The sequence below is a fragment of the Pseudoliparis swirei genome, chromosome 22 (assembly GCF_029220125.1).
Source record: "Pseudoliparis swirei isolate HS2019 ecotype Mariana Trench chromosome 22, NWPU_hadal_v1, whole genome shotgun sequence".
NCBI classification, from domain to species: Eukaryota; Metazoa; Chordata; class Actinopteri; order Perciformes; family Liparidae; genus Pseudoliparis; species Pseudoliparis swirei.
Genome location: NC_079409.1, coordinates 162,570 through 177,580, shown reverse-complemented (window position 1 = coordinate 177,580; position 15,011 = coordinate 162,570). Strand labels below are relative to the sequence as shown.

Genomic DNA, 15,011 nt, shown 5'->3' with positions numbered 1-15,011 from the left:
GGTGTAGTGTGTTGTTACGGGTGTAGCTTGTTGTTACCGGTGTAGCTTGTTGTTACGGGTGTAGCTTGTTGTTACCGGTGTAGTGTGTTGTTACGGGTGTAGCTTGTTACGGGTGTAGCTTGTTGTTACGGGTGTAGCGTGTTGTTACGGGTGTAGCGTGTTGATGCGGGTGTAGCGTGTTACGGGTGTAGCGTGTTACGGGTGTTGTGTGGTGTTACGGGTGGCTTGTTGTTACCGGTCTGGGTTGTAAAGGTGTAGCGTGTTGTTACGGGTTTAGCTTGTTGTTACGGGTGTAGTGTGTTGTTACGGGTGTAGTTTGTTGTTACCGGTGTAGCTTGTTGTTACGGGTGTAGCTTGTTGTTACGGGTGTAGTGTGTTGTTACGGGTGTAGCGTGTTGTTACAGGTGTAGCGTGTTGTTACGGGTGTAGCGTGTTGTTACGGGTGTAGCTTGTTGTTACGGGTGTAGCTTGTTACGGGTGTAGCGTGTTGATACGGGTGTAGCTTGTTGTTACGGGTGTAGCTTGTTGTTACGGGTGTAGCGTGTTACGGGTGTAGTGTGGTGTTACGGGTGTAGCATGTTGTTACGGGTGTAGCGTGTTGTTACGGTTGTAGTGTGTTGTTACCGATGTAGCGTGTTACAGGTGTAGCGTGTTGTTACGGGTGTAGCTTGTTACCGGTGTGGCTTGTTGTTACGGGTGTAGCTTGTTGTTACCGGTGTGGCTTGTTGTTACCGGTGTGGCTTGTTGTTACGGGTGTAGCTTGTTACCGGTGTGGCTTGTTGTTGTTACGGGTGTAGCTTGTTGTTGTTACCGGTGTGGCTTGTTGTTACCGGTGTGACTTGTTGTTACCGGTGTGGCTTGTTGTTGTTACCGGTGTGGCTTGTTGTTACCGGTGTGGGTTGTTACCGGTGTAGTGTGTTGTTGCGGGTGTAGCATGTTGTTACGGGTGTAGCGTGTTACGGGTGTAGCTTGTTGTTACGGGTGTAGCGTGTTGTTACGGGTGTAGCTTGTTACGGGTGTAGTGTGGTTACGGGTGTAGCTTTTTGTTACCGGTGTGGCTTGTTGTTGTTACCGGTGTAGCTTGTTGTTGTTACTGGTGTGGCTTGTTGTTGTTACCGGTGTAGCTTGTTGTTACCGGTGTGGCTTGTTGTTACGGTGTGGCCTGTTGTTGTTATGTCATTTACATTGAGTGTGCCATCCCTCTTGGTAACGGCTCTTCACCGGTCGGACCGCTGCCTCTGAGCCGGCATGATGTCATCGTTCCCCGCTCTGTCCTCTTAGTGCCTTGGCGTCGGAGCAGCCGTCCACGCCCTCTCACGGCGTCCCGTCGGGGCTCAATAGCGGCGGCTCGCTGCCTGACCTGTCCAGCCTTCACTTCCCCTCCCCGCTGCCCACACCGCTTGATCAGGACGAGCCCGGCTACCCAGGATGCTCCTCTCTGAGCGGGGGGGGCAGCACGGGGAACCTGACCTCCACCCTTACTCATTTGGGCATCAATGCCGCCAACGTACAGGGAGGCAACGGCAACTTCCATCACCGCTCACCAGGTACAGGCTGCAGCCGCATGTGGTCTTGAGGTCTCTGGACCGAGACGGATTCTGAAGGGAAGGGAATTCAGTCTCCGTGGCTGACCTGGGTCAGAGGTGAAGCAGGACCTGCATGGAGAACGGCTCAAAGCCAGGCTTCAGCTCCTCGAGCTGCCGCTCCCTCTGAGGTGGTTTGAAGCGGTCGGGACCAGGTCCCGGCTCAGGGACCTCAGGAGGGATGTGGGAGTGAAGAGATGAACCCAAGGGGATGTACGGCTCTAAGTTTAGCCTTCAAAGGTTTCATCGCTGTGACTGAGCGGCCACAGGAAGCTGCTGCCGCCCGACCCGGGTCTGGATCCTCTTGTTGTCCCCGAGAGCCTCAAGGGGAACCAGCGACTGTTAGCTTCTAGTTTTAATGCATGAGAGGAATGTCAGACATGTTATATTTGTACTTGACTCATGCTGGGAAAATAGGTCTTGTTCCAACAGGTCTCCTCTGGACCTGGTTCAGACCAGGTCCAGAGGAGACCTGAGCTGACGTCTGTGGAGAGGACATGTTTTTTTAAGTTGATATAGACGTGTTGATGACCAGGAGGCGGGGCTGCATGTCTTTTGATGTGGTCACCTGTCTTCTGTGGAGAGGCTCACACCTGTCTGTCTGCCCACAGGTGGTCTCCTGGCGTCTCTAAAGAGCACGCTCAGTAGCCCCTCCCTGCAGTCCTCACTCAGCAACCCCAACATCCAGTCGTCGCTGAGCAGCCACTCCTTCTCCGGCTCTCTAAGCTCCGCCTCCCTGCATTCATCGCTCAGCAACCCCTCGCTGCAGTCATCGCTCAGCTCCTCCTCCTCCTTGCCGTCTTCCCTCAGCAGCCAATCGCTGCACTCCTCCCTCAGTAGCTCCTCCCTGCAGTCGGGATCCACCGGCTACAGCTCCAGCTCCGCCTACTCGCTGCTGCTCATTGGACAGGGCCAGCCATCACTCAGCACGTCGCCACGGAGACGGGCACAGCTCTGCCCGCTCATCCTGCCCATGGGGGCGGAGTCACGGAGGCATCACTCCAAACAGTTCTCCCCCACCATCTCCCCCACCCTGTCCTCCATCACACAGGTAGAGGTCTTAATAACAGGATGCACAGAGATGAGACTTTGCTGTTAAATAGAGTTTATTGTTTAAATATTTTACGTACACTTTTTATTCACCTGACTTTTAAAAAGTTAAATATTTGATTATTTCAAAGCTCAATCAAGATAATTATTCTAAGACAGACAATTAAATATTCAAGAAAGAATAATGAATGTATTACTTTGAGTGTTATTATTAACATGAAACTAAAAGGGCTCATTTTCACTCTGTGGTAGTTTAAGAACTGCAGCAATGACAACTTTTCATTGGTGTGATGGGTTGATGTCCAGTTGGCCTGGATATTAATACATAACAATAACCCTTTAGGGCGTCCCTCTGGATACCAGCAAACTGTCTCTCGACCAAAGGCTCCCCCCATACCCGCTCAGCCAGTCCCACCAGCACCAGCCTGCCCCCGGTCTGCAGGGCTCCCAGCTGGGCCAGCAACCCTCTCCGATAAGCCAGCACCACCAGCAGCTGCACCGCCTTCAGCAGCAGCAGCATCTCCTGCAGAACCTACGCAAGTCACAGAACCAGCAGCTGCAACAGCACTTTGGGACAGTAGGTCGACAGAGACTCAAATAAATGAGGTTCTCCAGCTCAGAGTGCGAGGTGAGGCCGATGCTCTTCTCTGCAGCAACAGATGGAACCGCAGAGCAACACGGAGGCCGAGAAGGAGAGGCCGGCGGAGCAGAGCGCCTCTCGGTGTCGCCTCCAACAGGAAGCCAACGAGCAGCCCCGAGCCGGCGGCCTTCCACAGCTGCAACAGACCAGCCACAACCTGGCCACCGACCTCTACAATGTAAGTGACGACAACACCGTCAGAAACACACAACGTAAGTGACGACAACACAGTCAGAAACACACAACGTAAGTGACGACAACACAGTCAGAACACACAACGTAAGAGACGACAACAGTCAGAAACACACAACATAAGTGACGACAACACAGTCAGAAACACACACCGTAAGTGACAACAACACAGTCAGAAACACACACCGTAAGTGAGGACAACACAGTCAGAAACACACAACATAAGTGATGACAACACCGTCAGAAACACAACGTAAGTGACGACAACACCGTCAGAAACACAACGTAAGTGACTGTAGCTGATAAATTCGATCGGCTAAAGAATCTGTTATTCAGGCTTGAGCAGCAGAAAATTAATGTGGACTTTATACTTCTCTGTGAAACGTTTCTGACTGACCAAAGTCAGGAACTGTATACCCTCCCTGGGTACAACTTATATTGCAAAAATCGCGCTAACATTAAACAAGGTGGCGTGGCAGTATATGTTGCTGAGAAATACATCTCCAAGGATAGAGTTGACATTGGTGTGAATATCGAGGGAGAGTTTGAGTCAATTCTTGTCGAAGTCCAATTAAACCACAAGCAAAAGCCATGTCTTGTTGGCGAGATATACCGAGTCCCAGGCACTAATCAGTCTCAATCTATTGAGCGATACAATACTATACTGTCACAGATCCAGGACAACAACTTTGTTAACATTGTGATCGGGACGGATCAAAACTTCGATCTTTTGAAAGTTGATTCCCATCAACAAACTTCGACATTACTGGACTCCTTTTTCGCTTGTGGTATTATGCCTACGATTATAATTCCCACAAGAATAACTAAATCTAGTTCCACTCCCATCGACAACATTTATGTTAACCAGGAGAACATCTGCAACTTGATCTCCTTTGTTATTTTTTCTGATATTTCAGACCATTTGCCGTGTCTAACGCTTATGGGGGAACAAAATAAGGTTAATGAAAAAAAGCAGCCTCTCGTTATCACATCGCGATCTGTCACTGATCAGAAGCTGCAAGATATTAATCATTCTCTGTCCAATGTTGACTGGTCTGACCTACAGAACATGACCGTAGACGAAGCAAGTAACGCAGTCACTCGGTCATTTATAAGCATACTGGATCATCACGCCCCTACGAGAACTGTTCGTATTTCTCGCAAGCATGTTATGAGAGAAACCTGGATGACGGTGGGTCTGATGAACTCGATACGCAGGCGTGATCGTCTGTTCAAACTCCAGCTGGGGAAACCAGACAGTCATCCTGCGCGGGCAAAATGTCTCACCTACAGAAATATATTAAACAAAGCCAAACGAGACGCAAAACAATTGTACTACTCTAACCTCCTCAATGAATATAAGTACGACTCAAGGAAGACTTGGCGAGTGATTAACTCAATCATTAACAAATCCAATGACAAGTCTCGTATCTCGGATGTATTTTATGTCAATGGCAAAAAGGAAGTTGACCCTAAAAAGATTGCAGATGGGTTCTGTGAATATTTCGCTACCATAGGTGTGAAATATGCAGACCAAATTGGATGCTCTGATCACTCGTTTGCTGAGTATCTTGGTCAATCATCCACAATTCAATCGATGTTTCTTAATCCTGTCGACCCGGATGAAATTTCTAAAATAATAAACAGCTTTAAGCCAAAGAAAAGCGCCGGTCACGACGGTATCAGCATGAATCTAGTCAAACAACTTGGTCAATCGTTGGCCACTCCATTATCACAGCTTGTAAACAAATCATTATCGGAGGGAGTTTTTCCTGATGATATGAAGATCGCTGAAGTGATCCCCATTTAGAAAGCCAAAGAAAAGCATTACTTTACTAACTATCGTCCAATATCTCTGTTGCCAAGCTTTTCCAAAATTTTGGAAAAGGTCGTTCATAAACGACTGTACAGCTTTGTTGCAAAGCATAACTTGTTATACGGAAGAAATACGGCTTTCGACCAAAGCACTCGACTGAGAACGCAGTCACTGAGTTTCTGTTTGACACCTACACTGCACTTGAACACGGAGAGAACACTCTGGCATTATTCCTAGACTTTTCTAAAGCTTTTGACACGATCGATCACTCAATACTTAAAAAAAAACTGAGCCATTATGGTGTTAGAGGTACGGCACTCGAGTGGTTTAAAAGTTATCTTCGTGGTCGAAAACAATATGTGAAATACAAGGGGTTCAAATCAAAATCATATGATATAACTTGTGGAGTACCACAGGGTTCTGTATTGGGACCCCTGCTATTTATATTGTACATAAATGACCTTCCAAAAGTCTTAAAACGTCTTAAAAGCATCCTCTTTGCTGACGACACAACTATCTATATTTCATCGAAGGACCACCATAACTTATATCAAACTGCAAATGAAGAGCTAAAAATTGTATCGGATTGGTTCAAAGCGAACAAGTTATCTCTAAATGCACAGAAAACTAATTATATGCTCATAAATAAATCAAATAATCCCCCAGATCAAGATTTTAGGCTTGAGATTGACGGGGCAAATGTCTCAAAAGTCCAGTGCACCAAGTTCCTTGGTGTCTATATTGACGACAATCTGCGCTGGCATCAACATATTGACAGCTGTCGGAAGCGCATACGAAGCGGCACATTTGCCCTGCGCTCCGCAAAAAACATACTCTCAACAGAAAATCTGCATTTGTTGTACCACAGCCTTGTCCATCCGCACCTCTTGTATTGCAATCTGCTCTGGGGATCCGCAGCTAAAACTCAGGTCAAATGTATCGAGATTTTACAAAAAAGGGCTGTGCGGATCATCTGCAACGTGAAGTACAACGAACACACTGAGCCGCTTTTTAAGAGATTGGGCATTCTGAGATTTATAGATCTACATTTGTGTCAAACAGGAATTTTTATGTACAGATTTATGAATAATAATCTGCCACATAATCTGTTACGTATGTTCACAAGGAACTCAAATGTCTCCGACCACAACACGCGGCTGCGTGGTGGCATTCATATAAATAAACATACAGTCGACATTGTATTTAAAAGCTTTATCTGTCGAGGTCCAAAGCTCTGGAGACAAATTCCGGACGAGGTCAAATCGGCATCCACCACCAAGGCATTTGCAGGCATGAGAATCCCTCACCTTTCGGCGAAATTCGCCGTTTTGAAACCAAAATAGGTGACTTACGTGAATCGTGTAGATCCGAAGAGTTTTTGTTTTGGGGTAGGGGGGGGGGGGTCAATTGGCCGGCCGGCGTTTATGAGATTGGAGTGGGACGCGGAGAAAGTGTGAAGTGTTGCTCTTCGCAAAAAAACCTCTTTGATGGGACGTATCGCGTCTCGGCCAATCAGCGTCAAGATGTCTTCAGCGTTTGGTGGTTTAGGTTAGCTTGAATGTTAGCCGCTACTTCTGCTGCTGTCGCGCTGCACGGTGTAGCGATGCTAACAAAGTACCCGTACGTTAAGAGCGATGTGATTTAGCATATTTTTAGTCTCAATACTTCATTAAAAGAGCGATCAGAGCCGCGCTGCTCCGTGTCAAGCTGTTTGCACGCGCAGCGCAGCGCTCACAGCGTTAAGTGGCGGAATTTTCGGCTTTAAAAATAAAAATAAAAAAAGATGCCAGAAGTGAAATGTTTAAGTTCAGTCTGTAAAGTTCTGTAACTCTACAGCTGCTCATCCTGATGAACTCTGTATCCTCTGGTCAGAGACTAACGGCCTCATAGTGTATAATCATTGATCAATGCTATGATGGCTCCATGTAGTTTCATTAATATCTTGCTGTATTAATACTAATATTACTGCTATTTGTTAAGTGTTGAAAAAGTTGGTAAAAAGTGAACCATACAGATATTTTATTTATTAGTATTATAGATAAATATACCAGTATCGTATTTATGGTATACTGTTTTTATGGTATTGTATCATGATATTTATGGCAGGTATGGTATAGAAGATCGTGACAACCAGGTAGAGGCAGAACAGACTCGAGGAACAGACTCGTGGCTCAGCAGAGCACAAGACTTGAAGACTTGTTCACGCCAACAACAACAAAAAGGAAGTTGGTTCATGAATGACCATATAATACACAATATTACTATTATTATAGTATTATAGGGCCCGAACATCGATGTTCGTGGAAGTCACCCCCCCCCCCCCCCCCGCACGCCTATCCTCCTCACCTTTTTCACCCCTGACCCGTTTTCATGCCTGCATTTGGTTCTCGCCTTAAACGCCATCTCACTTCTTTCTGAAAGTTTTTAATATTGATATACAGCCTGGCGGCACAGTACAATAGAGGAAAAATACTTAAAATAAAATGTATATACATAATTTGATGTTCGTGATATTATTTTTCTTTATTTATTCTAAGTTATCAGGAGTTCACATTTGTCTTTTATTAATATTTTTACTATGACTGTTTCTTTTTCTTTTGGTTTTCTTTTCTTTTTCCTATTCTGGTTTTATGTTGTTGCTTGTACGACATTTTTTGTTTTCATCCATATGTGTGTGTGTACTGTCTGTGTGCCTGTAGTAGTAGTTGGTAGGGGGGGGGGGTGAAAGGGTTAGGGGAGGGGCCGTCCAACTCCTCATCTCAGAGGAGCCTACAGACCTCGGTCTTTGGACGGTCCTCCATTCGTACATTTTTTTCTGTTGTTAATGTCTGCCAGTATGTACACGTTATGTATGTACTTATGGAAAAATAAATTACGTACTAAATTACTGACTACACCGTCAGACACACACAACATAAGTGACTACAACACCGTCAGAAACACACAAGGTAAGTGACGACAACACCGTCAGAAACACACAACGTAAGTGACTACACCGTCAGACACACACAACGTAAGTGACGACAACACCGTCAGAAACACACAACATAAGTGACTACACCGTCGGACACAGACAACATAAGTGACTACAACACCGTCAGAAACACACAACGTAAGTGACTACAACACAGACACACACAACATAAGTGACTACAACACCGTCAGAAACATACAACATAAGTGACTACAACACCGTCAGAAACACACAACATAAGTGACTACACCGTCGGACACACACAACATAAGTGACTACAGCGTCAGAAACACAAAACATAAGTGACCACAACACCGTCAGAAACACACAACGTAAGTGACTACACCGTCAGACACACACAACATAAGTGACTACAACACAGACACACAACATAAGTGACTACAACACCGTCAGAAACATACAACGTAAGTGACGACAACACCGTCGGAAACACACAACGTAAGTGACAACAACACCGTCAGAAACACAACGTAAGTGACGACAACACCGTCGGAAACACACAACGTAAGTGACGACAACACCGTCAGAAACACAACGTAAGTGACTACACCGTCAGACACACACAACATAAGTGACTACAACACCATCAGAAACACAACGTAAGTGACGACAACACCGTCAGACACACACAACGTAAGTGACGATAACAGTCAGAAAGACAACGTAAGTGACGACAACACCGTCAGAAACACACAACGTAAGTGACTACAACACCGTCAGAAACACACAACGTAAGTGACGACAACACCGTCAGAAACACACAACGTGAGTGACTACAACACCGTCAGAAACACACAGCGTAAGTGACTACAACAGTCAGAAACACACAACGTAAGTGACTACAACAGTCAGAAACACACAACGTAAGTGACTACAACAGTCAGAAACACACAACGTAAGTGATGACAACACCGTCAGAAACGCGGTGCTTTTTCATTGTTCATTGTAAACGAGATGTGTTCCATGCTCTCCAGGATGCCTTGTTCACCTCTCTACTGGACGACCCCTACCTGAGTCTCCAGTTCACTGGCAGAGCCTTCCAGCAGGTAACCCGTCACATGACACACCCTCTGACCTCACATCCTCTGACCTTGGACCCTCACATCCTCTGACCTTGGACCCTCACATCCTCTGACCTTGGACCCTCATATCCTCTGACCTCACATCCTCTGACCTTGGACCCTCATATCCTCTGACCTCACATCCTCTGACCTTGGACCCTCACACCTGAAGAGGAAAGGCAGAACGCTCAAGGATAGCAAAAGAGGAGAAACTCTGGGATGGACTGAAGTACAATAGATGTGTTTCAGGGTTTTTCCTGCATAGAGTAAATTTGGGCGCGCGCCTAAGCCATTTTCCCGAACGCCTATGACAAATCCCAAGCGCCTAAGGCAAAAAAAGTCTGCGATGGGAAAAAAGAAAAAAAAAACTGTGTTCATCACGTGCATGTCAGCGAATATGTTCTCAATAGTATGTTTCAAGTCGGCTACAGCCGAACCCTCGTTCTGTTTGGATCAATAGTAATCGAGTTGATAAGCGTGTCTTCTTGTCTGATCAATACGCAACTGTGAGGTGAATGGACAGAGCGGCCAGCTGCTGGTCACTCAACAGCCCGACGTGCACCAATACACCTGAACTATTGTCAATAGAGATGCACCGATCTGATCGGCGCCGATCCATATCGGCCGATATTCCCATTATCGGTTTTGATCGGCGTTCTCAAAACGGCCGATCAGATGACGTAACATCTGCGAGAACTATCAGACGTTTCAATCGCACCGCAACGGAGACGATGCGCCCGGCGAGGGCCGCAAAGGTCAGAGGGGATCCTCACCACCGAGCGGCGTCCCCGTGCCCCGAGTTGAATCTCTGGGTCGACTCAGCCGACTCTCTCATGTCTGCCCCTAGAGATGCTCACGCTAAACACATTCCATCGGGAGTGAGAGGGTTTGATAAAGATAGCGGAAGGATTTAAGTGACAACATCCGGTTTTGCAAAGTTAGCGGAAAGAACCACGTGAAACGACATCCGTTTATCAAAATAAGATGTCGACAAATCATACACGAACATATAAAAGTAAACAATGAACTGATTTTGTATCTTTAGAGATCGTTTCTGAGATTTAGCTTAAATTATGCTAACATTAAAACATTTTTACTGTACCAAGGAAGAGTTTATAAAAATAAGTCAGACTTTTGTATGTTAAACAAAGTCCTGTATATAGATTTCCCCAAGAGTTCCAGGAAATGAATGATGCAGATGTGTTCCATACATATCTGAAATCCCCGATAATAGCAATCAAACAATTGTAATGGATCAATTAGGACATTTTTCAAAGTAAAAGTCCTAAATGTTTAAAGAAATCTGTAATTTCTTTAATGTTTGAGGTTCTTTATATATGTATTTCCTCATAGTCCTCGGCAATAATGCTACACAATAAATAGAATGCTTCAATCGACACCGTGATCGGTGATCGGTATTATCGGATCGACAGATACTGATTTCAGTGATCGGTGATCGGCACCAAAAAACCTGATCGGTGCATCTCTAATTGTCAATCTATTAGCCGATCTATTTTAGCAAAATGATTTCGTCAAGCATTGCCTCCATTATTTATGGAAAAAAACCAAAAAATACATAGTCTGCTAATTACTGTGACACGGTAACACAGACCGTGCGCGCGCAGCGCGCCAAACAATTTTTTGGGGAGCACCGAAGACCCATTTTGACCCAGGAAAAACCCTGATGATGTGTCCAGGATAAAGTGTAGTCCAGTACTCGGGTCCATCCCACCAGGTTCTGAGTACCCTGAAGCCCTTCCAGTACCGGGACATGTCCTTCTCTTCAGTCCCCAGCAGAGAACCAGGGAGACCAGAACCAGAACCGGGGCCACACCCAGGGACACCTGGACCTGCAGGACCCTGTGGACCAGCTGGGCCTCAACAACCAGAACCAGAACTATGGAGGCGGGGACGGGCGACACAGCGTGCCCAACATCATCCTCACTGGTGGGTTAGGTAGTTAGTTAGTTCGTATGTATATATATGTGTATGTATATATATATATATATACATACACACACACATATACACATATATATATATTAGGGCTGTCAGCGTTAACGTGTTAATCTATGCGATTAATTTGGCTGCGTTAACGCACTAAAATATTGTAACGCAATTAACGCAACTTTGTTTACTTCCGGTGTTCGTTGAAGTTTTTACACTGTTTCCGTTTTTAAAACAATTATTTCTCCGCGAAAATAAGGCTCAGAAATGAGTTTAACTCGTGGATGAATCAGTCGGGTTTCCTCCTGCTCCTCCTTCCTCCCGTCTCCCCCTCTGATACACAGAGGAACGGAGGGGCGACGGAAAGAACTCGTCACACGAAATCTTCAATGTGATTTGTCAATCCGTTTGTCTGTCAACATTTCGGGAAAAAAACAACCAATGAACACTCAGTAAATCACAAAGGACCTCCCACCTCACAGGTGAGGCTCATTTAGCAGCCTGTCAGTCAGAGAACCAGAGAACACGGCGCGAGGACAACGAGCCTCATTACAGAGCTGAGATTGTTCTGGAATGTTTGATGTATAACACGTGGGGGTGTGTCACATGCAAAATACTTTAAACGGTGAATTTTGTTGTTGTAAAATGTATAAAATGAGCCCAGCCTCCAGAGGGTTAACATGACATATTTGAATGTCAGTCAGTTCCCAAGGCCACTGGTTCTGCTGTTCAGTGGTAAAGATGACAGGACCAATGGGGTCTCAATATACTTCTTTTTTTTTACTAATCTGATGTTTCACTGAAGAAACAATTTATCATCCACGATATTAAATACCTCGCTGGCACTGTATATGTAGGAGCCTCTTTGAAAACACAGCTCTGTGTGAAGTTTTGTCTTTAAAAAGAAGGAAACAACTTTTAATCGCGATTAATTAATCGCAATTTCAAAATGTGCGATTAATTAGTTAATTTTTTTAAATCGATTGACAGCCCTAATATATATACATATATATATGTGTGTATATATATATATATACACATATACACATATATATATATGTATACATATATATATACATCTATATATATATATACATCTATATATGTATATATATATACACATATATATACATATATGTGTATATATATACAGGACTGTCTCAGAAAATTAGAATATTGTGATGAAGTTCTTTATTTTCTGTAATGCAATTAAAAAAACAAAAATGTCATGCATTCTGGATTCATTACAAATCAACTGAAATATTGCAAGCCATTTATTCTTTTAATATTGCTGATTATGGCTTACAGCTTAAGAAAACTCAAATATCCTATCTCTAAATATTAGAATATCATGAAAAAGTATACTAGTAGGGTATTAAACAAATCACTTGAATTGTCTAATTAACTCGAAACACCTGCAAGGGTTTCCTGAGCCTTGACAAACACTCAGCTGTTATAAATCTTTTTTTTAACTTGGTCTGAGGAAATATTAAAATTTTATGAGATAGGATTTTAGAGTTTTCTTAAGCTGTAAGCCATAATCAGCAATATTAAAAGAATAAAAGGCTTGCAATATTTCAGTTGATTTGTAATGAATCCAGAATGCATGACATTTTTGTTTTTTTAATTGCATTACAGAAAATAAAGAACTTTATCACAATATTCTAATTTTCTGAGACAGTCCTGTATACATATATACATATGTATATATATACATCTATATATCAGGCATGAGAATCCCTCACCTTTCGGCGAAATTCGCCGTTTTGAAACCAAAATACTTGACTTACGTGAATCGTCTAGATCCGAAGAGTTTTTGTTTTTGGGGGGGGGGGGGTCAATTGGCCGGCCGGCGTTTATGAGATTGGAGTGGGACACGGAGAAAATGTTACGTGGTGCTCTAAGCAATAAAACATCTTTGATGGGGCGTGTCGCGTCTCGGCCAATCAGCGTCAAGATGTCTTCAGCGTTTGGTGGTTTAGGTTAGCTTGAATGTTAGTCCGCTACATCTGCTGCTGTCACGCTGCACGGTGGAGCGATGCTAACTAAGTACCCGTACGTTAAGAGCGATGTGATTTAGCATATTTTTAGTATCGATACTTCATTAAAAGAGCGATCAGAGCGCACGCTGCTCCGTGTCAAGCTGTCTGCGCACACTGCGCAGCGCTCACAGCGAGGGGCGTTAAGTGGCGGAATTTTCGGCTTTAAAAATAAAAAAATGCCAGAAGGTAAATGTTTAAGTTCAGTCTGTAAAGTTCTGTAACTCTACAGCTGCTCATCCTGATGAACTCTGTATCATCTGGTCAGATACAGACTAACGGCCTCATAGTGTATAATCAATGCTATGATGGCTCCATGTAGTTTCATTCATATCTTGTAGGCTAATACTAATATTACTGCCATTTGTTAAGTGTTGAAAAAGTTGGTAAAAAGTGAACCATACAGATATTTTATTTATTACTATTATAGATAAATATACTAGTGTCTTATTTATGGTATACTGTTTTTATGGTATTGTATCAGTATCATGATATTTATGGCAGGTATGGTATAGAAGATCATGACAACCAGGTAGAGGCAGAACAGACTCAAGGCTCAGCAGAGCTCAAGACTTGAAGACTTGTTCACGCCAAAAAAAAGGAAGTTGGTTCATGAATGACCATATTATACACAATATTACTATTATTATAGGGCCCGATCACCAGAATGGAGGACCTACAGACAGGGAAGGATTAACAAACGGGCCTACCGGGCCCATGAGCTCAGGGGGCCCATGAGCCAGAGCCTCCGCGCGTGACGTCGCTGTTATTAACTTTGTATTGATATGATACGATCCGTAGTTCCATACGGACTGTTTTGTTAGCGATGTTTTTTTTTTTTTTTGCGGGGGGGGGCCTTGACACATCCAGGCCCAGGGGCCCGTGGTTTCTTAATCCGTCCATGCCTACAGATTATCATACAACGTCCAACCTCGATGTTCGTGGAAGTCACCAGCACCGCCCCCCCCCGCTACACAAGGCCTATCCTTCTCACCTTTTTCACTCCTGAACCGTTTTCATGCCTGATATATGTATATATACATCTATATATATATTACATATATAGATGTATATATATTAGTGCTGTGAAAAAGAACGCGTTAACGCGTTATGATTAAATTACAGGATTAATTAGTTAATTTTTTTTAGCGCATTTAACGCATGCGCAGAATGAGCTTCCAGTCCGTCTGTTGTTGGTCGTCTCTAACCAGCAGCGTGTCATTCTGTATGTATATACATATATATGTATATATATATACATATATATACATATATATCTATATATGTTTATATATATATACATATATATACATATATATCTATATATGTTTATATATATGTATACATCTATATATGTATATGTATACATCTATATATGTGTATATGTATACATCTATATATGTGTATATGTATACATCTATATATGTATATATATATACATCTATATATGTATACATCTATATATGTATATATATACACATCTATATATGTATACATCTATATATGTATATATATATACATCTATATATGTATATATTAGAGCTGTCAATCGATAAAATAAACTAATTAATCGCACATTTTGAAATTCATTAATCGCGATTAATCGCAATTAATAGTTAAAAGTTCATTCTTTTTAAAGACCAAACTTCCCACAGAGCTGTGTTTTCAAAGAGGCTCCTACCTATAAA

At 43.5% G+C, this 15,011-nt stretch overlaps 1 protein-coding gene across 1 annotated transcript in view; it reads left to right on the top strand.

The window, feature by feature from the left end:
- Positions 1–15,011, top strand: part of LOC130213083 (CREB-regulated transcription coactivator 2-like) — a 38,526-nt gene that overhangs the window by 16,075 nt on the left and 7,440 nt on the right. The window contains exons 9-14 of the mRNA XM_056444505.1: positions 1,282–1,547; positions 2,195–2,634; positions 2,977–3,210; positions 3,287–3,451; positions 9,251–9,322; positions 11,125–11,284. Of these exons, the coding sequence (XP_056300480.1) occupies positions 1,282–1,547; positions 2,195–2,634; positions 2,977–3,210; positions 3,287–3,451; positions 9,251–9,322; positions 11,125–11,284 (1,337 nt within the window). The remainder of the gene's footprint in view (positions 1–1,281; positions 1,548–2,194; positions 2,635–2,976; positions 3,211–3,286; positions 3,452–9,250; positions 9,323–11,124; positions 11,285–15,011) is intronic.